Source organism: Solanum lycopersicum, chromosome 9 (assembly GCF_036512215.1).
Source record: "Solanum lycopersicum chromosome 9, SLM_r2.1".
Classification (NCBI taxonomy): domain Eukaryota; kingdom Viridiplantae; phylum Streptophyta; class Magnoliopsida; order Solanales; family Solanaceae; genus Solanum; species Solanum lycopersicum.
In genome coordinates this window covers 2459103-2485300 of record NC_090808.1, presented here as the reverse complement: position 1 = coordinate 2485300, position 26198 = coordinate 2459103, and the positions used below count along the sequence as shown (strand labels likewise).

General features: G+C 33.9%; 2 protein-coding genes across 4 annotated transcripts in view; both read right to left on the bottom strand.

The window, feature by feature from the left end:
• Positions 1–6315: 6315 nt before the first annotated feature.
• Positions 6316–7410, bottom strand: LOC138338257 (uncharacterized). Its single transcript, XM_069289046.1, has 3 exons — positions 7396–7410; positions 7266–7275; positions 6316–7187 (listed from the first exon to the last, which is right to left on the bottom strand). The coding sequence occupies exons 1-3, from the start codon at positions 7408–7410 to the stop codon at positions 6316–6318; spliced, it is 897 nt and encodes a 298-aa protein (XP_069145147.1).
• Positions 7411–12340: 4930 nt separating this feature from the next.
• The window catches only part of LOC101255025 (protein SHOOT GRAVITROPISM 6), a 37465-nt gene continuing 23607 nt past the window's right edge, over positions 12341–26198 (bottom strand). For all 3 annotated transcript variants that reach the window (XM_010327654.4, XM_026033030.2, XM_019215697.3), the window contains 29 exons: positions 25703–25824; positions 24604–24733; positions 24394–24473; positions 23452–23587; positions 22848–22929; positions 21846–21991; positions 21656–21736; positions 21477–21577; positions 20627–20865; positions 20442–20551; positions 20195–20323; positions 19890–19964; positions 19681–19814; positions 19491–19563; positions 19177–19308; positions 17586–17767; positions 17384–17506; positions 17214–17274; positions 17024–17119; positions 16546–16646; positions 16328–16433; positions 15907–16020; positions 15753–15827; positions 14949–15047; positions 14081–14152; positions 13919–14004; positions 13750–13843; positions 13053–13160; positions 12341–12821 (listed from right to left, as the gene is read on the bottom strand). In XM_010327654.4, the coding sequence (XP_010325956.1) occupies positions 12639–12821; positions 13053–13160; positions 13750–13843; positions 13919–14004; positions 14081–14152; positions 14949–15047; positions 15753–15827; positions 15907–16020; positions 16328–16433; positions 16546–16646; positions 17024–17119; positions 17214–17274; positions 17384–17506; positions 17586–17767; positions 19177–19308; positions 19491–19563; positions 19681–19814; positions 19890–19964; positions 20195–20323; positions 20442–20551; positions 20627–20865; positions 21477–21577; positions 21656–21736; positions 21846–21991; positions 22848–22929; positions 23452–23587; positions 24394–24473; positions 24604–24733; positions 25703–25824 (3270 nt within the window). In that variant the 3' untranslated portion in view covers positions 12341–12638. The remainder of the gene's footprint in view (positions 12822–13052; positions 13161–13749; positions 13844–13918; positions 14005–14080; positions 14153–14948; positions 15048–15752; positions 15828–15906; positions 16021–16327; positions 16434–16545; positions 16647–17023; positions 17120–17213; positions 17275–17383; positions 17507–17585; positions 17768–19176; positions 19309–19490; positions 19564–19680; positions 19815–19889; positions 19965–20194; positions 20324–20441; positions 20552–20626; positions 20866–21476; positions 21578–21655; positions 21737–21845; positions 21992–22847; positions 22930–23451; positions 23588–24393; positions 24474–24603; positions 24734–25702; positions 25825–26198) is intronic.

The following is a 26198-nucleotide window of genomic DNA, read 5'->3' as shown; positions in this document are numbered from 1 at the left end:
ATAGTCATTGAGTGATAACCCTAGGGAAAGTTGTATTGATATATGTGACATTAATATGACAACAAAATACACGAGTCAAATTTTAAGGTCATAACAACTTTATGCTAAATTAGGAAAAGAGATTAAAATAAAGAACAAAAGTAGTTAAATATTGACCTCAAAAGGCACTAAAAAAAATAAATTCGGAGCCTAAAGGGTATAAAATATTAATAAAAATTTTAAAACGATATATAAAATTTTATATTAACCAAAACGTCAAAATCACTGGAACAACAATGATTTACTCCATCGAAAAAAGCAAAATCGCTGCTACTGCAGCAATTTTGCAAAGTGTAGTTTTTTTTTAAAAAAAATTCAAATCGCTACCTTGGCAACGATTTTCAATTTTTTTAGGCAGCGATTTTCTAAAAAAAAAATTATATCGCTGCCTAGTTAGCGATTTGAATATTTTTTTTAAAAAAAAATCACATTGTGTAGCGATTTTGCTTTTTCCGATGGAGTACATCGTTGTTGTTCCAGCAATTTTGTCGTTTTGGTTAATATAAAACATTTTAAAATTTTTATTAATATTTTATATCCTTTAGGCTCCGGACTCACTAAAAATGGTCTTGCAACATAGATTTTTTCTAACCTAATCAAGTAACAACTTTTAACTTTTACTTACCTAATCATTTTGTTTTGTGCTAATGTAAGTCAAAAGGAAATTAAATACTTCAAAAAAAATTAAAACAAGTAGTAAATGACAAAAAGAAATACACAAAACTAAAAGAGATGTGGTGGGGAAAATATTATAGATTATAGTGATTTTTTAAAGATAGTCCTTTAAGATTGGGATTTGAATTATTATAATATTTATTTTTAACATGAAACACTACTATTTATTTATTTTTTTCCCCAACAACTCACAAACAAAACAAATTAAAATAATTAAGAGGGATTTTTTTTATTCTTTGCCAAAATGTACATCAAACTAATCTTTGAAAATAGGTACTTGTCGTGAAACGGTGTTGTTATAGGTTGCCATTGATTGCTACTTTTAATTTTAATATTTAGCACGTTCCCAATAACATTAATTACCTCGCAATATTGTCGATCTGGTTCCCGTAAAACAAAAAAGATCACATAAATAATGTATTTAAGGTTCACTAATAAAAAAAACATTGTGTTCGATCGAATATTTTCATGTAAAATAAAACAAATAACGCGTAGATATTACCTGTTTTCATACTAGGGGAGATAAAATCAGAGCCGTAATGTTGATTTGTACTTTAGGTTATCACATTTCTTCTTATTAGAATTATGACCAATAAAAGTGCTATAACTTGTAAACGTTGCATCATATTGAAGCCCAATAACTTGATCCAAATAGAACTTAATGGGCCTTTTACATGGATCTACATAATTGGGCTGAGTATCAAATATGAAGAGAAACTTACATAAATATACTATAATTAAAAAAAATTATAGTATATTTATACATATGTTGTCATGTGTGTTTGTATTTTATATCACGAAAAAGAAAGCATTGACCTGTTGCTATTTGTATTTGTTGCATTGTGTTTTTGTTTAGTGCTTGTGTATATTTGACTATTTGTATTTGTATATTATCGCGTATTTGTATCTATATTTTTATATTACATGTATATATATATATTCATTTGTTACCATCTGTATTTATATTTTGTATCACTAAAAGAGATTTGTATAGTAAACAATAATCACTTATATGTATATCATTGACGGTTTACATCTGTATTATTTATCACTAATTGTTATTATTTGTATTTATATTAAGAGATAAAGAATGTGACAAAATCAGCATGTAAGCTGAGAAAATCTCATTCCTCCATTAATGGAGGTTGAGCCATTAACAGCAGCAAACGAAGAAGAAGGAGAAGAAGTTTCTTTAGAATCTATTTTTTTTTATCTTGATCAATGCAATGTGTGTGTATATATACACAACAATGAACAACAAACTAACAAATTTAACAAACTATCAAAAATGTAGAAAATGTGACTTCTAACTAACTTTAACTAACTACAACTAACTTTAACTAACTAGCTAATTAGTAACTAACTAATTACTTAAGCTAATTAACTAACTAGGCAAGTTTCATCACCCCTCCTCAAGTTGGAAGTAAGCTGTTTACAGACAACTTGTTCAACAAACTAGTATGTTTGACCCCAGTTAGAGCTTTAGTAAAGACATCAGCTAGCTAAGAATCTGTTGGAATGTATTGGAGTATACTCAGTCCTTCTTGTAGTTTTGTCCTGACGAAATGGCAATCAACTTCTATGTGCTTGGTTCGTTCATGAAATACTGAATTCCTAGGAATGTGTACTGCTGCTTGGCTGTCACAAAATACATGTATTGGCAAGGACACTGTCATTGAGAGTTCACCAAGTAACCTTTCCAGCCACACTACTTCTCCTACCACTTGTCGTATAGCTCTGTATTCTGCTTCTGCTGATGATAGTGACACTGTGGGTTGCTTCTTAGATTTCCAGCTGATAGGACTATCTCCCATGAGAACCAAATAACCACTCACAGACTTCCTTGAATCAGGACAAGAGGCCCAATCTGAATCACAATAGGCACTAATGGTGACATCAGGCTTATTATTGATAAAAACTCCCAAAGTAGGATCATGTTGTAGATACCTGAGGACATGATAAGCTGCCTTTAGATGAGGCTCTCTAGGGGATTGCATGAATTGGCTAAGATGCTGGACACTATATGCTATATCCATCCTTGTATTAGCAAGAAAATTAAGCTTTCCCACTAGCTTTCTGTATTGAGTAGGATCTGATAGTAGTTTACCTTCTGTGAGCCTCAGTTTTTCAGTAGGATCCAAAGGTGAAGTGGTAGACTTGTAATGCACAGAATCAAACTCCTTCAAAAGATCAAGGGTGAACTTTCTTTGTGAAATGAGAACACCATCCTGCTTGTACAATATCTCTAATCCAAGAAAATAGTGTAATCTTCCTAAATCCTTTATTCTGAATTTCTCATGCAAGAAGAACTTCAAGGACTCAATCTCCTTTATATCAGTGCCAGTTAAGATGATATCATCAACATATACAGCTACAAACACCAAAGATTTGCCATTTTTCTTGTAAAACAGTGAGTAATCACTGTCTGAATGAATGTAACCTTTTGAACAAAGGCTGGTGGCTAGCTTTTCATACCATTGTCTACTAGCCTGTTTTAAGCCATATAAAGACTTCTTTAACTTGCAAACCATGTCATTACTATCCACTACTAGTCCTGGGGGTAAAGCCATATACACCTCTTCATTCAAGTCACCATGTAGGAAGGCATTATTAACATCCAACTGATACAAGTTCCAACCTTTCTTAACTGCTAATGAAATGAGTGTTCTGACTGTAGTCATTTTTACCACAGGTGAGAAAGTTTCATTGTAGTCTATCCCAGCTTGTTGAGTGTATCCCTTCACCACTAATCTAGCCTTGTACCTCTCTATGCTCCCATCTGCCTTATGCTTGATCTTATACACCCATTTACATCCAATAGCATTCTTTTCCTTTGGCATCTTAACTAGTTCCCAAGTGTTATTTGCATGTAATGCATCGAATTCTTGTCTCATTGCTGCTTGCCAGGCTGGATTCAGGATTGCCTCTTCATAAGATGTGGGTTCAATATCATGTGAAACATTATGAATTACCTGCTGACTCTCAGAACAAAGTGTGGAGAAACAGACATGGTTAGGGTGATTTGTGAATGAGGTTAGTGACTGTTGAGAATCAGTAGTATTATTTATAGGTGAAGAGGATTGTAGTTTAGGTAATGAATAGGTGTAGTCTTTTAAATATCTTGGAGGATGACAAGATCTTGTTGTTCTTCTAGGTGTAAGGGATGCACTATCAAGGACAGGCACATTTGATTCTATAGGGGTTGTTGTGTATTCATTTGTAGGTGTAACAACAGGTAGATTTGGTTCAAGAGAAGATATTGTAGGCTCAGTTGTAGGTGTATTTTCAGATGTAGAATCTTGATCAAAAATGACTTCATCCAGTGTGTGGTAATTCAACATTTCATCATTAATAGAAGTAGTTGTTTTACTAGACATGCAAGGCAACTTATCAGAATAATGAACAACTAGATGCAATACAGAATTAAAACTGGAACCAGTAGGAGCAATAACAAAAGGAAGAACAGTTTCATAGAAAAGAACATCTCTAGACACATGAATTCTCTTGGTAGCCAAATTTAGAACCTTGTACCATTTTGTATTAAAAGGATATCCAATAAAGATATGAGGCACAGCCCTTGGTTCAAATTTGTCCTTATGAGTCTTTAAAGTAGTTGGAAAACAAAGGCATCCAAAATTTCTAAGATGTGAATAGACTGGTTTCTTTTGATATAACAATTCATATGGAGATTTTCCTTGAAGTAGTTTAGTAGGCAATCTATTAATCAAGTATGTGGCAGTTAGTACACATTCTCCCCAATATCTCATAGGCAATTTTGATTGAAATAATAGTGCTCTTGCTGTCTCAAGAAGGTATTTGTGTTTCCTTTCTACAACTCCATTTTGTTGTGGTGTGTAAGGACATGTTTTCTGATGTATTATGCCTTTCTCTTGGAAGAAACATGTTGCCTCAGAACTTGAGAATTCTAAACCATTATCAGACCTGATGGTTTTCAATCTAGTATGAAATTGATTTTCTATTAAGGATATGAAAGCTTTTATAGTATGTACAACATTACTTTTACACCTAAGAAGCTGTGTCCAAGTAGCTCTACTGTAGTCATCTACCATAGTTAAGAAGTAGTGATAACCATCATGTGTTTGTACATTATAAGGTCCCCATAAATCAACATGCAATAGTTCAAATATTGAACTAGTTGCAGTCACACTTTCTGGAAATGGCATTCTAGTTTGTCTAGCCATTGGACAAATTGTGCATGTGAAAGGCTGCTTGTTGGAAAATTTTAATGGGACAGTAGATATATTTTTCATCTTTACAAAGGGTACATGTCCTAATCTAGCATGCCACAAGAATTCATTGTCTTGACTGACAGAAAGATTAGTAGCTGAACTTGAGAAATGATCACTAGAACAGGCTTCTTTATTGACAGTATGAGAAGGCTTTATACATGGTAATGAAGACCTTTTACAGTAGTTAAGAAGAGAAACAGATTGAGATCTTTGATAAGAAGCAGGATCATCATTTGCAGATACAATGTGACACTTTGGACAAAAGAAATACAAACCATTCTTTGCCTTATCAAGTGCCAGAGGGCTCTTCAGAGAAAGGCCCTGCAGTAAGCAAGAACCATTGTTAAAACTGACTACTCCTTTGAGCTGATTAGCTAAACAATAAACTGATATTAAGTTGAACTTGAAGCTAGGTATGTACAACACTTTATACAGAATTAATGTTGAATTCAAACACACATCACCAATTTCAGTCACTTTAACTTTGTATCCATTTGGTAAGGTGATTAGAAAAAGATAGGGTAGAGTCTTAAGGTTTGTGAGATTGTCTTTTGTGAAGGTCATATGATGAGATGCCCCTGAATCAATGATCCAAGAGCCAGCAGTCAATTTATTGCACTTACATGACAAATCACCTATCTTACTTAGTGAAGAGTGGCAAGCAAGTATACCTGCTAGGCTTGCAGCTCCACTTGACACATTATTTGAGTAATCAAATTCATTCCCCACATGCAAGGTTCCAAGTAGATTGAGTAATTGTTCATATTGACCCTTTGACAAATTCACTGGTACTTGTTTTCCCTGCTCAAAATTCTCTTCACATTGACCACTATCACCTTCAGAAGTGTGTACATTTGCTGCAGATCCTTTGCCTCTTCCTCTTGGATTTCTTGTGTTAGTAGCGTGGGGAAAGATGTGTCAGGAATGTAGCTGTGCTGTCAGATTATGCTGCTCTGGACACTGCTCCAGATCCAGAGGAAGTTCGGGACTGTGAAAGATCTACCCGTGCACGCATTTCTCGGCCAGAAGAGAGAGAGAAGCGTCTAAAATTTCACCAGAGTGTTCGTGATTTAGTTGTCGGAAGTGGTGAAATAGTAAGATTACCATTCCTTGACGTCTTTTTTTATTCTTTTACGTCTTCTTGTTTTTCTCCCACTGTGTAACTAATGTGTTTTCTGTTATCACATCTTTTAGATAATTGATGATATGAGGTTCACAGTATCTCATGTTGCCGAACCAGTTGAAAGGGGAATTGCTAGAATAAATAAGACTTTCCATCAGATATCAGAAAACGTAAAACGGTATGAAGAGAGGATTGGAGCTTGTAGCACCTGTCTTTGACATGTCCAGATCATTTGCAATATTCACAAAACATGTTTGATCTATTTCCAGTATTAGAACTCCCTCTAAAAGCATTATTGTTGTTGTAAGCAATGCTGTTATAGTTCCCATTCCCCCTATTTGTATTCCCTCTGTAAGAACTAGAATTAGTTGCATTATTAGTTGCATTATTTTGAGATGACACAGAGGCATTCAGTGAGGTAGACTCCAAAACCATATGGTTTATAGGCTTCATTTTCCTTTGCTTTTCTTCCTGTGATAGAATAGCAAATGCTTGTGCCATTGTAGGCAAAATGGACATCATAAGAATGTTCCCTCGCACAGCAGTGTACACTTCATTTAGCCCCATTAGAAAGTGTATGAGCCTTCTATCTTGCTCAGCCTTATGCATTTTCACCTTTCCTCCACAAGTACACACACAGCTACACTGTGAGTTCACATCAATTGTACTCATCTCCTCCCATAGTTTCTTCATTTTTGTATAGTAACCAGTGACATCTAAAGTACCTTGTACCAAATCATTTAGTTCCTTCTGCAATTGATACAATTTGCATCCATTAGTCTGATCATATCGATCCTCCAATTCCTCCCACAATTCCTTAGCATTATTCACATACTGTAGACTATCTCGCAACTCTGGGGAGAGGGAATTTAGGATCCAAGATGTCACCATATCATCACATCTTTCCCACTGCATGAATAAAGGATCTGTAAAGCTTGGCTTCACTATCTTGCCGTTAATGAATCCAGTTTTGTTCTTGACAGACAAGGCTCTAAGAACTGCTCGTTTCCATGATCTATAGCTAGTTCCATCAAACACCACAGGAAGCAAAGTAGAAGCAGCATTCTCAGATGGATGTAGATAGAAAGGACTATTGAAATCTGGTCATTTCAAAGAGTTGTTGTTGTTCGCATCAGTTGAAGTGTCACCCATGGAAGCTATACAGAAATAGAGTGTACCAAATGGAAGCTAATGAATTAACAGAAGCAGGCAAAGAAAAACAAAGAGATCTAACCAGAAAATCGACTTGAACAAGAGATATCAGTGATTTTGATTAACAACTAGATCAAGAGACCTAGTGTGAGCAACCTGCTCTGATACCATGACAAAATCAGCATGTAAGCTGAGAAAATCTCATTCCTCCATTAATGGAGGTTGAGCCATTAACAGCAGCAAACGAAGAAGAAGGAGAAGAAGTTTCTTTAGAATCTATTTTTTTTATCTTGATCAATGCAATGTGTGTGTATATATACACAACAATGAACAACAAACTAACAAATTTAACAAACTATCAAAAATGTAGAAAATGTGACTTCTAACTAACTTTAACTAACTACAACTAACTTTAACTAACTAGCTAATTAGTAACTAACTAATTACTTAAGCTAATTAACTAACTAGGCAAGTTGCATCAGAACGAGGGGAGAGAGAGAGAAACTAAAGAGAAAATACTATAAAATTCTAATTAATAGCTACGAGCTATAAATTTTTCAAACTATAATAATATATCATAAATATATATCACATATTTATCTTAATGTACAATTATTCTTTGAAATATCCTAAGAATTAACTTATATTTATATTATAATATAAATTACAAAAATATTTATTTTTCTTTCCTATGTAAAACACCTATGACAATTGACAGCCATCCTCTATGTAATCATAAGTTAAATAAGATACGATATATTAACATTTTATTTCGAATATAATTTTACCTAGGAGAATATAAATATCGAAAATTAGAATAGAAATAAGTAAATATTCAAGAGTTTTTTCCAAAAAAATCAATATTGCTATTATTACTTTAATTCTACTATTATATTCTTTAGTTTTAGTATTACATATTATTTTCTTGCTTCAATTACCACACTATATGTTATAATTATTGTTTCGTTCTCTTTTTTATTTTTAGCATGTCTTTTTCATTATTATATGTCTTTTTGAAACTTAATTTATTGATTATGTTTTATCTAAGCCAAATTTTTTAATCAAAAATAATTTCTTTCATAAATCATAAAGTCTGAATAAAACTACATGCATATACACAAGTAACCATCTTCCTCAAAGTTTACATGTAAAATTACATTAAATATATTATTATTATTATCGTTTAGTTCAAAAAGTTAACGTAGAAACGACGTATAAGAAAATTATTATTTTTCATTAGCACAATGTACGTTAACATTACTATTGGTGGAATTACAAAAATGTGAATCCAAAGCAAGAATATTTCAGAAAGAAAATGAAAAACTAATATGTTTTTATTTCTTAAAACTATTTATATGTATTTTTCTCTTAGAACAAGGTACATTTAGGCCACCGTCCAAAGAAACTTTATTATTAATTATAACAAAAAAAAAACGTTTATATTACCATAAATTTTCATTTATTATTCCCTCTTATACCATATTTTTCAACAATCTATTTTTGTCAATTTAAAAAAGAATAATATTTTTTATATTTAATAATAATTTAATTTTAAAATTTTAATTGTAGCCCAAATGAATTCATTGATAAGTATATAAATATCTATAATTCGTTTTAAATCATAAATTTTAAACGTTTTTTTTATTCTTTAATACGGAGGGGATAGTGTATATTATATTTACATCACAAACACTTATAAGTTAGAAAAATATAAATTATATTATCTATCCTTCTGTTCTTTTTTAGTTGTTGTATTATAAGTTTTTTAAAAAAATTAATTTAATTAATATTTAAAGTTAAATTAGATTATATTAATATTTAATTCGATAATTCAAACTAAAAATTTATATATTCAACAAATATGTTAAAAGTATATGATGAAAAATATATCGTAAATATTTTTTATCGTTTGACTCTAAAAAAAATTATACCACCTAAAAACGAATTAAGTGAAAAGAAATATACCAAAACTTGTTTTCTTATTATAATAAATATATAATTTCTCCTTTCTCTTTCACATTGATATTAATAAATATAATTATTGAAATGCATGTGGCAATAATTACTCCAATTTTTATGGAATTAATTAATTAAAAGAGTAGATCTCAAGAAAGATTTTTGATGATACTAAGTGATGAATCATTTTTTAATTATTATTTAATCATTTCTTTAGGTTGGAATTGAAAAAAATGCGCATGGAATCTAGTATTGCCAACTCTTAGATAATTATATTAAAAATAATTCTCATATTAATTGTTTATTTTATTAAATTAAAAAATATTAATTATTTTTTTCTATATTACCCATGCGTAAAGTTTTATACGGAGGTATTCACGTTTGTTTGTAAAATTTATAAGTTTTTTAGGAGGTAAATAAGTAAAATTAATTTATTATTTATTATTTCTTAAACACCGTATAAAATGAAAAGTGACCAATTAATATGGAATAAAGAGAAATTACATTATCAGACTTTAATATACAAAAATTTTATCAAAACACTATATATTCTATTCCACAAAATTATTATAATCTAGATTTCAAAACCTACACACAATTGGGATAATTTTACCCTTTTATCATAGGGTATCACCTTATTTTCTCGAAATATCATTTATGTATATATAGTTCAATTTTAAGCATAGATTGCTTATACATATACATTTATGGTATCAAACTTAAACTCATATACGAGTCTTTAACTTTTTTTCTGAATTTTCGATTTTCATATTTCCCAAAACTCTTAACGTGTATGGTTCTTGGACAAAGTTTCATGCACGTTATAAATGTTAAACTTAAAAATATAAATCAATACTTAAATAAACACATAATTAAATAATCAAACCCTAACACCAACTTGTACTCAATCCTCTAACTATATAAACCCTAAGGTATCAAATCATTTTTCACACTCACAAAAAGCATTATAATTTCATTTTCACATATCTCCAAGTTTTTTTTTAAAAAAATGACAAAAATTGCGTGCATCGCGGTTTTGTGCATGATGGCGCTAGTCGCACCCCATGCACAAGCCGTTATAACATGCTTAGATGTCAGTCTCCATGTGGCCGTTTGTGTGCCCTACCTTACAAACAAAGGGCCATTAGGAGGCTGTTGTGACGGAGTCAAGAGTTTAAACTTATTAGCCACCACCACTAAAGATCGACAAATAATATGTAATTGTCTAAAAGCGAACGCTAATATTATCGCTGGAATCGATTGGATCAAGGCCCGTAGTCTACCGGCCACGTGTAATGTCAATATTCCATACCTTATCAGCGCTCAATTGGATTGCGCCAAGTACGTACTTCTTTCTTTGAACGTAAATGATATGTTGATACTCTCAAATTATTTTAAATGGTATATTGATATCCTCCATCATATATATTTTTGGGACATTGGTGCCCCGCCGTCTAAAAACTAGAGCATATATGTCACTCAGACTAAATAGACATGTGTGGCGCAATCTTATCCATCGATCCGATATTTAATAAATATCAAATCTGTGGATAAGATTATGACATGTGTATGTATATGTTGTAGTTTTTAGACGGCAGGGCACCAACGTCACAAAAATATGACAAAATGGTATCTGTATACCATTTACGATAGTCAGGGATATATTTATCATTTTTCCCTATTATCGTAAAGAATGGTTGATTGTTATACCGCTAAACGATAAAACTTTGTTGATATTATAAACTTCCCTTGAATGACAGATTATGTCAATGTTTTTGTGTTCCATTTTTATATCAAACTTATTTCTTTATTAGTTTATTTAATTTTACTTTTAAACTTTATATTTTACCTTTAATGACATGAATTTTTTCGAATTTGTGATACAGGGTTCAATAATAAGGACGATGGACGATAGGATCAAATTTTACAACCGCACAAATTGTGCAACAATAATAAAGAGAACAATAAGTGATGGGATTATGTTTGATCTTTTTTCTTATTTATGTATCTGTTTTGTGTTTTGTATTTGTTACGTTGTTGTGTCTTTTATTGTGTAATAAAAGAAGCGGTTATATTATAATTTCGATCCTATTTAAATATAATTTTTAGTTTTTATTTTATTTTTGAATTTAACTTATATATACAGATGATTGCACGTTGCAATTTACTCTATCCATTGCAACCTTTTAGAAGGTGGTCAACTAATTAATTGTTTTTTTTTTGAAGGAAAAAAAACTTGGTTTGAGCCTCGACTAATTTGAATTAATGTTGACAAATTTCATTATAAGAGATTAAACGCTCTTTACAAAAGGGTGACTCTTCATATCTAGGGCTCGCTCCATAATAAACGTTAATATGGCTCTCCATACTTGGACGGGCCCCACATGCATGGTGATCAGTACTTATTGCATTTTCATTTAATGGTGGTCGTTTTTTTCAGTATCACAATATAAGAATTTAAGATTTTAAGTATTAATCGTATGTGTTAGTTCAATGATTTTTCAAAAGTTAGTCGATCGACTCCGTTGACCTCCAAACTTGGTCAAGTCGAGCCTCAGAGGCTTAAAGACCAGTAGTAGCTGCATTTTTTGAGCTTTTTGGTGTCTATGAATTCAAAGATCGTAAGCATTTTTCATGTGTGTTATAGTTCATTGACCAGAAACTATATCAATATAATAAAAAAGATTTATCGTAAAATACTAATCAAAATTTGACTCTAAAAATGAAAATTATGACAATTAATAATGAATGGAGAACGGACAATTTCGGTTGCAAAACAAATCTTGTTCTTCTGGTGAATTCAATTATATGGATCTGATCTTATGTATTGTGTCCCTTTTTGAGCAATAAATAAAATGTTGTATTTCATTACAAATATGAAGATTTTCTCTATTTTTTATTATGTGTATTAATCCATGAGATTTTTTAGAACATAACTTATCGAGACACAAACATTCGATACTAAAAAATGAACGTAAAATTGCTCGAAAGCTAGGAGCGATTTATATTATTTGTGTATAAGTAGGGTTACACGGAAGCTAACTATCGAGAAATTGAACTATCCGTGCACATACTTCATAAAATATATATACATACATACATACACGCGGAACACACGAAAATCTATTAGTGCTCAAGCATCCAATAGAAAAAGAATAGGACATATTACTGCTACTTATGAATCATATACTTGAATTTTACGATACAAACAGAAATAAAATGTTAAAACATAAGATATGAGAGAAAATCACTTTACAAACACACGAGCCCTATGTTACATGAGATATATAATAAGAAGCTAAACCTTTTATACAGCACTAATAATGTACACAAAAAGAATGGAATCCTTGCAGAAATAAACACATTATAATTTGGATCTGTACAATGTAGATCGATATCAGAGCGATTGAGAGTATCGCGTGTAAGTTTATACTAATCGTGAATCATAATCTCCTGGCAGATTCTGGTTCATGGCCCCTATGTGATGAATCAGCTCGATCAAGTCGAATGTCTTTCCATGAGCTTGCGTTTGATGATTTGAGCAACAAGCCTAGAGCTGAAGAACAAGTTGCTCTAACGATTGCATCTGTTGAACGACTCATTTTGCCAACAAGCATCCCGAAAACCTAGAAGAGAGCGGATCACAAGAAGATTTAGATCATTTAGGGAGACTTTGGAGCGTTGTTTTGTTTTAGTGTAACCTATAGGTCATGAGTTCGAGCCATGGAAATATCCACTAATGGTTGCATTAGGGATTAGGCTATCCACGTCACACCTCTTGGGGTGCGGCCCTTTTCTGGACCCTGCTAACGCCCCTTTAACTAAAATCAGACAGGCAAAGAGTGTTGTGGAAATACCTGATTGTAGTAATGGGATGATATGTGTTTATCATCGGAGAGAGAAAGCACGCTGCTGCATAAATAAACCGCATTTGCCTGGACAACTGGCCAAGGAGCATCAAATGCCTGTACACCAGAAAGTTTTACCAAGTTGTTTTTGGAGTGTGGAAAAAGCTGTAGAGAGCACTTCATCGAACAGATTTTTCATTTAGAAGAAACTACAAAATGTGTTTCGTCAAGCGATTTTCAGCTATACCATAAATAGTTAATTGGGAACTAAAAGCAAAAAAACGCTAAATCATCCACATAGATCAAGGAAGAAGGGTGGGATAGCTCCCATTGATTTGAGCATCTTACGGCCAGTCAAGCGAGCTAGAAATCTCAATACAGTGTGTTCCCCTGTTGAACATTGATTTAATTGTGGACAAACCTGTCGTGGAAGTATGCCTACTACTACTTTCTGAAGATTCGGAAATTCAAGCACTTGAAAATTTTATAACACCAAAATTTGACAGCTATTTTAGTATGAATATGATTCTATGAAACCCACCAGCTTCTTAGGGGAACTGCGTTTACTTTTGAATGGTAGGAAATTCATAACTTTTTTTTCTCGTACCAATTTCATCATAGCGCTGAATTTAATGGCATTTCAATACAAAGACATGCATACCTTCAAAGTTTCTCCAAATGCAAGATTAGAAAAAAGAATACGGACCTGTATTATTGATGCCATGTACCTATCTACTCGGGCAGCAAGATTTTGAGTTAGTTGCCTTGCAAGTTCTCGAAGAAAGTCTTCATAGTCGCCTCTAAAAATTGAAGGCAACTCAATATCATTACTCATGAATAACCATTAAGGACTGATCAAGTCAATGGGTTCATACCGATGGTCCGAACTAAACCAGTGACTGTTGAAAACAGCAGTTATTCCATCAATTTCCATCAAGGGAGCAATGGATTTCAAAGTGTTCTGGCGTGTTGAAGAGTTAACTCATAAAGCCATCCTGAACAATATAAGAAAAAAAAATCTGGCAGATTAAACTTACTCGGCAAGCTTGTCTCACACTAAGATCATCCTCATGTAGATGTAAAACCATCCGTGGGAAAGCAGCATGAGCCTGACGAGTAGAAAAGGTGAAGATTATTTATTGATAAAGTTCAATACAAGACAGAAATAGATTAGATATTGATTAACCAAATCGAAAAGCGAGAATTAATGAACTCTACTCCTCGTACAACAGAAATGGAGACCAAAATAGATCACATCCCATTAGAAATCCATATGTGACAACGAAGATGTGGGATAGAAAAGGTATATCTACTGCTCGTTTTTACCCAAGCAAGTAAAGTATGATGATAAGTAGAAGAAAAGTATGAGGTCCTTCAAATACAAAGAGCAGATCAAGAATTGGGGAGCGTAAAACAGAATATTCACTGCCAACAGAGGCCTTAGGGAACTTAAGTAATTAACAGACCCATTAACAGCAAAGTTAAGTCTAGATTATGCTCCTCTTTCAGAGATTCTAACCGAAGGCATTAAACTGAAGGTTTTAAAATTAAAGAAGATGCACCATAAATATAAACAAACCCATTTCGGAATTTCATGATTTAGTAAATATACATGAGGGGCAACTATTAGAGAAAAGTGACCTACATTGTCAATCAAATAAATATTGATCATTTAATGAAGAAGAAACAATTGAATATGTAACGTCCTTTACATACGCTCATTCGAAATGAGAAAGCCAATACAACCAAAACATCCTCGTTTGAGACCATTTTTGAATTGTGATGTTGGATATGAAACCTTATGATGCAATTAAAAGGACATCTAAAACTACAAATGTGCTAATGAGAAAAAGAAACCAAATCAATTTTAGGTGGTGACGGATGGTTTAATGAGAGAGATGATACCTGCTCAAGAAAAGAGTCTTGCTGAGGCCCAGATCCGTAAGTGCTCAGTGCTCCAAATGCCGCATAAGCATTGGCTCGTATCTTCTCATTCATGCACTCCTTTTATGAGGCAAGAAAATAATGTTATACGCTATGGCCATCTCAACATGCACTTGTTAATATTTCTATAATCCACAGTTTAGAAGATAATGATGTTACAATGTGCTTCTTTCCCAACAGATAAATCACACATCAATATGCACTAATTTTCAGAGACAAAATATAAAACCTACCATTAAATTACTTCAGTTCTTTTAAAAAACAGACTACAATTATGGCAACCTATGTCGTTCGAATGCTCCAATGATGTTGCTGCACCCGTGTCGGATCCTCCAAATGTACTACTTTTGGAGGATACGACATACACTCGCCGGCATTTTTGAAGAGTCTGAGCAACATAGGTGGCAACACTAGCACAGTACAATATATGGGTGTCACTCATATATTTAACAACTTGAACATACAGTTAAGGGGTGTAATATAAAATTAAAGTACAACTTGTATCAAGAGACATGTCTTGAAGGTTGACAAACAATGCAAAATATTATGTCAAGGCAAAAGACATCACCCTAGGATGTCCAAACAGAGTTGTGTTACCGTCCTGATACAAAAGTCTTTTAACACAATGCCACCCTGTTGTCAGCTCTAAGTAAATAGTTTAGAATGTGATATAATTGCACTAGTACAGCAATTGAACCAATTTGAAGCTATTACTACAAAATCTAAAGTTGAAGAAAGTTACATTTGGATAGTAGATCAACTTACTTGGAGATTCCGAAGACGTATAGAAAGGTTCAGGAGAACAGGTTCAACTGCATCCCTGGATGAGGACTCGAGAACCTACACCGTAGAATGTCAGCAGAAAACATTCATGTGAAGGTAGATTATAAGATACTTACAAAGACCGAGCAAGCTTTACCATCAGCAAACATGATACTGCGGTTAACTGAACCGACTCATCTGAGTCATCGAGCAAAGCTAATATCACCCCTAGGATTTGAGTAGTATACTGGAGAACATGGATAGATGGCATCTGCAAGACCAGTAGGCAACAATTACGGCTGCGTTCACAACTTTACTAATTTCTCATTCTTTCAGAGAAGAAATTAGTATGCACCTAGCCACAAAGGAAAGGGAAAACAAAGGGAAGAATTGTTTTATAACTAAAGCAGTAATTACGAAATGATGCAATGATATTATTTAACCAAGGAAATCAAACTAAACCAGAGGCACTCCTAATGATAAAATCAGGAAAGCAAAAACTAGGAAATTCCTCAAGTAAACATTCCTCCTCCTTAGAAGAAAAGAAAAAGAAAAGAATACTATATGACCAGGAATACCTGGACAAGCCCTCTTAAACAGAGGCGCCTAACAGTAGGAGAATCATCCGATACATGCCGGCAAAGTGCTTGCACCATCTGTTCTAATAGCGGACCAAATCCATCACTACAAAAAGTTGCATCCACAATCTTAGGAAGCTTCAGACATGAATATGATTTGAGACCATCAACAAAAAATCACTAAATAATACAGAGAGAAGGTCAGAAGTCTCAAATACCTGTGGCGCAAGAACTCTGACAAAGCTGCAGCAGCTGATTCCCGTTGAAATCTTAAAGATCGATCCAGCGCATTGCTCAATATCAAACAAATGGATGGAACCTGAGAAAATATTCCTATTGAAATTTGCTAACTCTCACACAAATTTAATCAAGGAACTAAATATCTACACGTACACTTGGCAGAAAAAAAATTTATTCCAATCTTCTGGAGCTTTTGGGTGAAAAAGGAATGGCACAGGAGAACAAAGATAGGAAAGAAAGGGTAGATAAATATTGAAATATGGGTGTTCTATCAATTTAGTAAGGTCTCTTTCAGTAAGTATCATTTCAGCAAGTTCTACAAGTTTGGAATAAAGTTGGTCGTTCGACTCAAGTCCATAATCTTGACAAAGGTACGAGCAGATAGAGACAAAAAGATAGAAGTATCAAATAATGAAAGAATGAAGCAGGAGGCGTGTTTGTACAGAATCATCCAACCTCTTTTGGTCTTTTTATGGAAATACAGCCAGCCAGATCTCTTATAAGGTTGATCCACTTCTCATTTTCATTTTGCTCTCCATCTCGTGCAAGAATCTGATCGTAGAAGAAAATTATATCATCAAAACCATATTTAAAAAGGTAAATTATTTAAGAAGATTTCCAGGAAGCTAGTCTGAAAAATCCTCACCTTCCCCATTTCCAGATCACCAACACATTCACAGAATGCTTGAAATGCAGCCAGTAATGCACTAAGATGGTAGAAAATAGGTGAGGTAACTGTAAATTGCTATACCAAATAACGTTCTTCTGAAAGTATTTTGATAACCAGGTATGAAAGTGGGTACACTGGCACATTACCGGAGTGGTTCTAGTTCACCAGTACTAGCTAAGCCATGACAGCTTCCCAGTTGAAGAGTTAGTGTTGCAAGAACGGAAGCATAACTTTGTTCAACTGCTTTTTTACCAACTTTACCACCACCCCTGATGAATTGAGAAAAATGGTAGGGTGACAAATTCAACGAGAAAGAAAAGGGAAAAACAATGCAATTGGAAACAATACCTGAAAAAAGCAGTCAGAGCAACAATAGCTGCTCTTGCAATATTATCTTCTAAAGTAGTATCAACTGCATGGCTAGAACTTTCATCATGACCCCAATCCCCACCAAGAGTAGGAATCTGATTGATGACAGACATAACATGATCCAGAAACAAGTATGAAAGTACTGAATGCTGTGAGAACACCTATTCAAGACAAGTAGAAATTTGGCAATCAATGGCCAATCAACCCAGGTAAACGGAACTAGAGAATCGACAAATAAGTTTGTTTTATAGCATATAATAAAGTTGATCTTTTTAAGGAACATTTAATAAAGTTTCATGTAAAGCATGATGCAAAAATTTAGGTTTTAGGGTATCTGGGCATAACCAAAATTTAGGTATTAGGCGTGTCATTAGTGTCACCAACAAAAGGTTTGACACTACATAACTGAGGAACTCAGATTTCCCCAATGATATATAAGCTAGGAATAGAAGAATTTTGAAGCAACATAAGCCAGGAAGAGTGCATCTTAAAACACTCTACAAAAATACATTTCTGAAGTGAGTTCCAGAATGTGGATTCCCTCCAAAAGTATTTCACCTAAGCTAACACTTCAAATGTTCTATCAATCTTAGACGGTACTAAGATTTATAACCAGATAAAAGAGAGAAGGGCCATATAAATACATATGGATTAATTTTGACCCTTGTTCACAACCTTTAGCGGCCGGAATTCCTCAGGACTAGCCATGTCAATTATACTCTTACCATAATAATCTAACCATATAACTACCATTAAAAATGGTGATGAACATACATTTGGCTAAAGTAACTTAAAATCTTTTAATAATTGTCAAACAACATAAGCTTTTCTAAATGAAATAAGGTAGCAACATAAGATGTTATATTTATTTATCTCATATTCGCAGTACAATAAAATGCTTCCTTGTATTGTCTCACCAGATTAAACATGACATTCTGAATCTAAATGTCTCTTTTCTTTTGGATGTTCTCTGGATGAAGAATTAGTACAATTTTGGAGGTTCACTGAGTGAACTAACTTCAAGCCATGTAAAGATCTTTAGAACTTTTTAAAAACTCTCAAAATCAGATTATTTCCCAGCTCTTACACTGAATTTCAAAAACTGATCACCTATTTGCCCATGACAAGAAGTAGTTCAAGGACTACCTGAATGTCAATTCTACAAACTCCTGTGTGAATCATTACAACCAATCAACAAGTGCCTCAACCTAAACTGGTTACAGGGATATGCTAAAGCCTGGAAATTGATCCTCCTTTTATACATGAGAACCAACTTAAAAACCAGCCTCCGTACCTGATTTAACGAATTGCAGTTTTCTTAATCATCAATACGCGTTTATCTTGTAACTAGTCTTTCATAATCATTTTTAAATTACTTATATTTGTTTAGTATTTCCTCCTTTTTTTCATGCCCTTCACTTATAATTCCTCCAATTTGCTATTAGTTCCATTCTTGATTGTTGATGCTTCAACTATTTTCCATCTTGCATTGCAGGTTAATTATTCAACACACCTACGCAGATCTGACATACGATAAAAATGCCAGCAGACAACAGATTAAGATACTCACATGGAAGGCATCCTGAATTGGCCACCCACCCCGTAGTCTAGATATATCTTTTCTGGCTATGTCCTTTCTTGCAGCAACTAAAACTTCATTAAACACAATTCTTGAGCTTGTGTTCTCCGCAAAGGAACATATCTTCTCGCAGTTAAAGAAAAGATCAATGAAGAATAACACACTATAACACTACAAAAGGCAATCAAGGAGTTCTCCACATAGCGCGGTGATTGATAAGAGAACAGGAAAACAATCTTAATCTAGCCATAATGTGTGAAAATAAATATATTCTGCTTCACTGAAAGAAATTGCACTAAAGATACAGCACCAAGAGCTTCCTGACGTAAATACTTCTCGTTCACATGAATTACGGCTGAGAGTAACGATTGTGTTGTTCTGTTAGCATAAAAATGTAAAACAAAGTTAAACAGAAACCTTATCAATCCATGGAAGAAAAGCTGAATAGCCACTTTCTTATCAACGTTAGTTTGAGATTGTTTCGGCGGAGAATACCTTGCAATATCTGTCTCATTCAGCTCATTACCTCTCTTCATAACAAACTCATTAACTGCTTGGATAGCACCTTCAGAAGATTGCTTGACCTTGTCACATATAGCACCTGAGCAACCATGAAGAGCTGCAGCAAGCTGTAAATAGTGGAATAACATGAGGATGTGGAGAACGCGTAACTGGGCAGCATTTTATAACAAGCTAAATAATACCTCATCCTTTGTCAGCAAGATGCAAACGGATGAAACAACCCTGTTAAACACCTCTGATGGGTCAATTGAAGCATCCTGAAAATATTAACTCATGTTCAGGAGCAAAAAGGTTTAGACACTGAAGATGCAAAGAGAAGTAGATATACTAAGGTATTAAAGCTCGTCCTCGTTTAATACTAAGGTATCACAATGATCTTTCCTTTTACTGTTTTTTCTATTTTTGAGAATGTCCTTTTACATTCTTTCAGCAAGCAAAGATTTCCAAAGAAAGGAAAGGGGAAAAAGGAGCATTCAGGAAAACTCACACTTCGTAGGATAGATATAACATCTTCAAGGGAAGACAAAGCACTATAGGATAACTCAATGTCATTGCTGAAACTAGAGTTAACAGGCCTTGGAAGCGATAGAGATATACTGAAATACAGATGAAGGATCTGCCAGGAGAACCATCAAAATTTATTAGATGCAAAGAAATGAAGAAAAGAAGGGGAGAAATTCTGCATGCCAATCACATAAGCCAGCTTAAATTCATCAGAATGTATTGAAGCTTGCCTGAACAGAAACTTTCCGAACTTCAGAATTTGTATCTACACATCGTGGAAGATACATCATTGTACGATCTCCCAAGCGCAAAGCATCGCGGCTTGGTAAAGCAAATGCAGCTGGTATCAAGGAAAAAGTATCAGGTAAGTACAAAAAACCTAGAATAAAATCTATGCAAAAGAAAAGGCACTTACAAGGTAAATTAGATAAGGTGTGATGCATAGCACGGTCGGTTTTCTCTCTGTGAGTGCAAGTTCCTCGACAGCCTAGTGCACAGTATCCACTGATGCAGATCATCCGAAACTTGAAAAGTAGCTCATGAGCTGCAAGACACCCTCTTTTCCTCTGGTAGTCCAATGAAGAGGAAACATACTGATCCACCTTTCTCAATATTTGCAATAATTGCTCTGCTCGACTTCTTCCATCCTCTCCACTAATTATGACATAGCAGCAGAAACACCACTCAAGAAAAGAAAGAAATCATAATACATGGCCTATGGTTTACTAGACTGCAATTTATGCATACATTTATTATGATTAAGTACATTGTGCCTAATCAAATGGAATTACACTCATAAGGTACTGTTACCCAGTATTCTATCGAGCATATGTGTGTGTACCCACATGAATGTTTTTGTCTCTGGCAGAGACAACAAAACAGGTATACGTACAATATGCACGGTTCAATTTTTTGTGTTTTGGGTTTATTTCTCGTCTTCGGCAGAGACAACAAAACAGATTTACGTACAATGTGCAAGGTTCACTTTTTTGTTCTTTAGAAATAATCCCGTAACTTTTTTATTTGTCAATGCACTGGCTAAATTAGACTTCAAAGTCATTTTTATAGCTTTCGTAATATGTCGTAAGCGTAATTTCTGGGGTTAATTGCACTAAAGCTAGTTCTATTAATTGGATATGCAACATAAATGAGTCTGATTGGCTGAGATATTGTCTTCAAAAGAAATACAGTTGCTGCTACACATTAAGAATATATCTTAAGTCAAAATATAACAATAGATGTGACTTAACCAGAGAGTGAAATACCTTGTAATAAGTATTGTACATAAAAGAGTAATCAGGTTGCCAATAAGGGGGTCAATAACATCAGCAGGCTCATTCGGCAAACCGAAAAATCCAATAGTGGCCTGCCAAGTGAAGATAAGGTGTTAAGAGGACAGATAAATCAAGACCATCTCACTGATGAAGGAGGTCAACACTATCACCTTCATAACAAGGTTTCTTGTTTCAGTAGTCAATTTTGGCTCTACGGAAACCAGAGTAGTGCAGGCACTTAAAGCAAGCGACTGCAGTGCAAAAAACAAGAGGAATATAGAGTACTTAAGAACATAAAAGTGGTGTAATTCTGATGAAGTATAGTGAAATGGAATTGAGCAGGAGAAATCATTGGCGAACCTGAGTGCGCAGATGCTCAATGTTGGATTCAGAAAATCCATCTTCCTCATCTGTGCCCATTAACGTTAATATATAGTCAAGTAACTGGTCTCTTCTTTTCAGTGGGAACGATATACCACTTTCAGCTGCATTTATAACTGCCTGACCTAAACACAATGATAACACACATAAAACCCCTTTAGTTTAATCAACAGTACACTCACTTTTTACTTGCATCATATTGTATATGAAAACGATTGTAGGCACGATAATAGTAGCAGCAAGAGAAACTACACTTTTATCCCGAACTAGCTGGGAGTAAGATATTATTGCCCTGTTGAACAAATTTTGAGAACACGTGAGAGGCAAAGTGACAAAATTTGCAAAGCAATGTGAAATGCCAAGGAATCATGGAGAGGAGGGAAAAATGCCACTACACCATCATTTGACCTTCTTGAATAAGATTTCACAAACTTCCCGACAAAAGAAGGGAAGTTCTCAGATGTTATAGATGTAACAGACTCTCCACAACAACAATGCCTCGGCTTCAAACAAGTCCAAGTTTCTCCATCTAAATTTATCTCAAGCTAACATTATAGAAAAAAATAAATACGAAAAAGTTTTTTATTGGCAAACTCTTAGAGAGGGCTAAAATACTTCCTTGAAAGCATAAGAGTTAAAGTATATGTACTGTGATGCATATGCTAACTAATTGGTATCACATATATTTTACAACTTTTTCTGAGAAATTAAAAATTTAATAGAAGATGGAGGAAATAAAATCTGTAATAACAGAACTCAAAACATAGTTCCAATATTTTATTTCTCAACATTTCCAACACAAATTTATTTTAGTATCATACCCAATATTATTGAACTTTGGCCAAGATGATCCAGTATTTATTCGTTTTCCAATTTTTACAACCATATTCATTGCATGCCAGCAAGTATATATGAGAAATTCAAAAGCTGCTGATGTGGAAACTTATTCCATTAGCGGAGTAAATCACTATCCATACAAACCTAATAAATCAATTGCTGTGATGACAGCCTGCTTTGCTGTAGGGTGGCGTACATGAAGAAGTCGTGACAGCATATTGACCCCCTGTAAGTAATACAGCAGCCATATAGTTCAAACAATTATGATAAGAATAAGGCTTTGTAATAGATAGAACCTAAAAGAAAATTCATATTCTGATAAAGGATGAAAATAAAGGACTGCTAACCAGTGTTATCAAAGGCGCACTTTAAGCGCGCTTAAGCTTTGAAGCGAAGCTCAAAACGTGTTGAGCGCTTCGCCTCACTTTATGAGCGCTTTAGTGTCGACATCAAGTTTCTAAGGCAAACATTTCCTTGCCAATAAGCCTCTTATGAAGAAGTGAAGTTAAATAATTGATATTTTACTTTATCATAATTTTTTTCATTTTCTTTAGTCATAAATTTGTCATTTATGTTTATAATTATTAGTTTAGGACTAAAGCTATATATTTTATTCTTTCTCCCTTTGCGCCTTTTTTTGTTCAAGCCCACGCTTTATTTGCGCTTTGCGCTTAAAGCACCACAGACCTTAGAGCTTTTTTGCGCTTTTCGCTTTTGATAACACTGCTGCGAACAACATATTGCTTACCACTAGTGCATCTATTCTGGCTTCAATAACAGTTGAGGGAGCATATTTTGCAGCATATCCATACATTAGCGCCAAAGCAGCATGTATATCATCAGATTCTTCCATTTTAGCTTTATCCGAGAAAAATGATAGAAATCTGCAACAGTAAAATCTTCTCATGCTCAAGATATGATACCGAGAAAATAAGAATTGTAGTACACAGTTGCCACAAGCTCTTTCCTGTCAAAGTGACTGTTACAATCTATTACTACCAAATTAACGCTAAATGAGTTGTTACTCTGTAAGACTATTGCATGACACAGCGGGACATGTTCCAACTTCGATTTAGATGGACATGTCAGTTCATTTATTTTGATTTCATTGTTATTGACTTATTGTAGTTGGTAACATCTTGAACCAGAGACTCGAAGCATCTGGCATAAATCATGAACCAGTTTCTATTAAGAATAGGTAGATCAGCAATAGGGGGGAATCAAGTGTTTAGTGATCCTACTTTTGCCAGAGAAATTTTGTTTTATCAAAGGTGAGATAAAAGCATATACAGAACAATGAATAAACATAACAGCATAGAATGAATCACTAAAGAATAAACAACATATGCAACACTGTTTTAGTTGAAGTTATTAATTAAGATATTTGTATCATCATAACTTTGATAATTAGACTGAGACAAACTCATAATTAAGTCTCATAAGATCAATTACATTTTCCATTTCACAAATTATACCCACACAGTTGGGAAGTTCCAAATGATAAAGGTTACGAAATTCCATCCTTCAAGTAGATGAATTTAGTTACCAAGTCTAAAGTAAAACTTGTTAACAGGGAATTCCCCCACCAGAATTAATAAAATAATTACTTCATCAGAATAACTTAGTCAAAAGAAACTTCAGATGACAAGAGGATGCTGGGAACTAAATTTGTTCCAGGTTCAGACATCACCTTTGGAAGATACTTTGCCCAACATTGTCCAAGATATCTTTCAGCTTATCCAGAACTGTGTCTAGGTGTGATGCAGCCACCTAAGCAACATTGATTCAGCATGTCGTAAGCAACATAACTCCAACGACTCAAAGTTTTACAATCAAATTTCCTATCAAATTTACGAACGAGGAAAATCAATAGTTTAATTTCAAACTAATTAGTAATTACCAAGCCCATGGCTTTTGCTAAGCCAAGTCTATTCGTTGGAATCGTAATATTGGCTTGTTTATACATCAGATCAATCTTAGCGCGAACATAAGCTCTGGTATGAACCTTCTGCAGCAAAATTCCGAGACACCTGACAAGAAATGACGAGCTTTCAAGAAAATCTTTCCCGTCTTACAAAAGGTTGGAAATTCCGGTTAAGCATCAAACGGTCAAATCACTTAATTCTGTTCAACCGCAGAGGCAGGAATCTTGTTCTGACAATTGAGCGTAAGAATAACTTAACAGTGGGAAGAGAGGAAGTTTAACTTGCATATCTTAATGACTGTTGCTGTAAAAAGAGCAGTCTGCGGTACCTCAACCATAAAATTGACAATTTCTCTTCTAGAGATGTTTCCTTTTTTTTTCTTCCTCGGCGCTGAATAAAGGAACATATTTCTCAAAGAGGCTCAGATAGTTTCATGGCCTCAAAACTAGAAGTCCTTATTCAGTATAGAGTGACGACAAGGGACCTTTTTTTCTTAATAGGATAAGAAATATACTGAGAGTAGGGAGCTTCTGGAAGGTGAGCTGGAAATACCAAAACCCTCCCAAAAAAATATGAAGAAAAAATGTTTGGATGAGCCTGCAATTAGTCATGAAGACAACCACATCCTAGTTTGAACAAAATCAACGAGTAGAATATACTAAAATTGTTTCAAGGGAAAACTTCCTTTTTTTACACGGGTAATGTTGCATTCCTTTTTTCACCCTGGTAATTTTTCTCATCAATAAAATTGTTTATTCCCAGGAAATAAGTGTGGTGTCGGGAGGTATTTAGAATTGTTTAGAATTTTGTCAAAAACAAATAAGCCTACGGAAATCTAATCATTATACTTTTAAGATAAGAAACAAAATAGAAGAGCTCAAAAGATAGTAGTAATTCAGCTTTTATGACATTTTATATATTGGATTGACTAACTTACATTAAGAAAAAATGATACAGTTCCTTTAATTAAATATGCACCAAACCAGTCATACAAATAAGCAAATTAAAGCAAAAATAGTATTAAGGAATTTGCAGTTCAGGTGCATTTATCAAATTGAAGATAGCTGACATTACCGATGAAGCAATGCAGAGTGCTCGTCATCAGGTTTATAAAGTTCATAATGCTTTTCAAATGCATTTCCAAGTGAAATAACCCAGTCAACATCCTGAATTACATCCAAAGACTCTGCAATAAACTGTCAATATGAGGAGTTTAGGTCCAACACATATTAAGGGTGAAACTTTACTTCATGTTGGTAAAAGTTAAGACATCAGATGCACCATCTTAGTACTGATTATTACTGAGATTACCCATTTTGCAGCTCCAAATAGGTTAATAGATGAGATGCATTAAGAATTTCTCATGGAATTAGGAGAAGAGAAGTAATCGTTTCAAAAAGAGATGACATATTTTAAGAGATTGAGAAATGTTTGTTGGTCTGAGTAGTGAAAAATATTCATTGCTGTAAGTACTTCTTTCAAGATTTTTCTCAGCGGCAATGTGATCTTTTATATAAAGCAAAATCATATTTATAAGGATCAAAAGATGCCCTACTCATGATCTGCATAG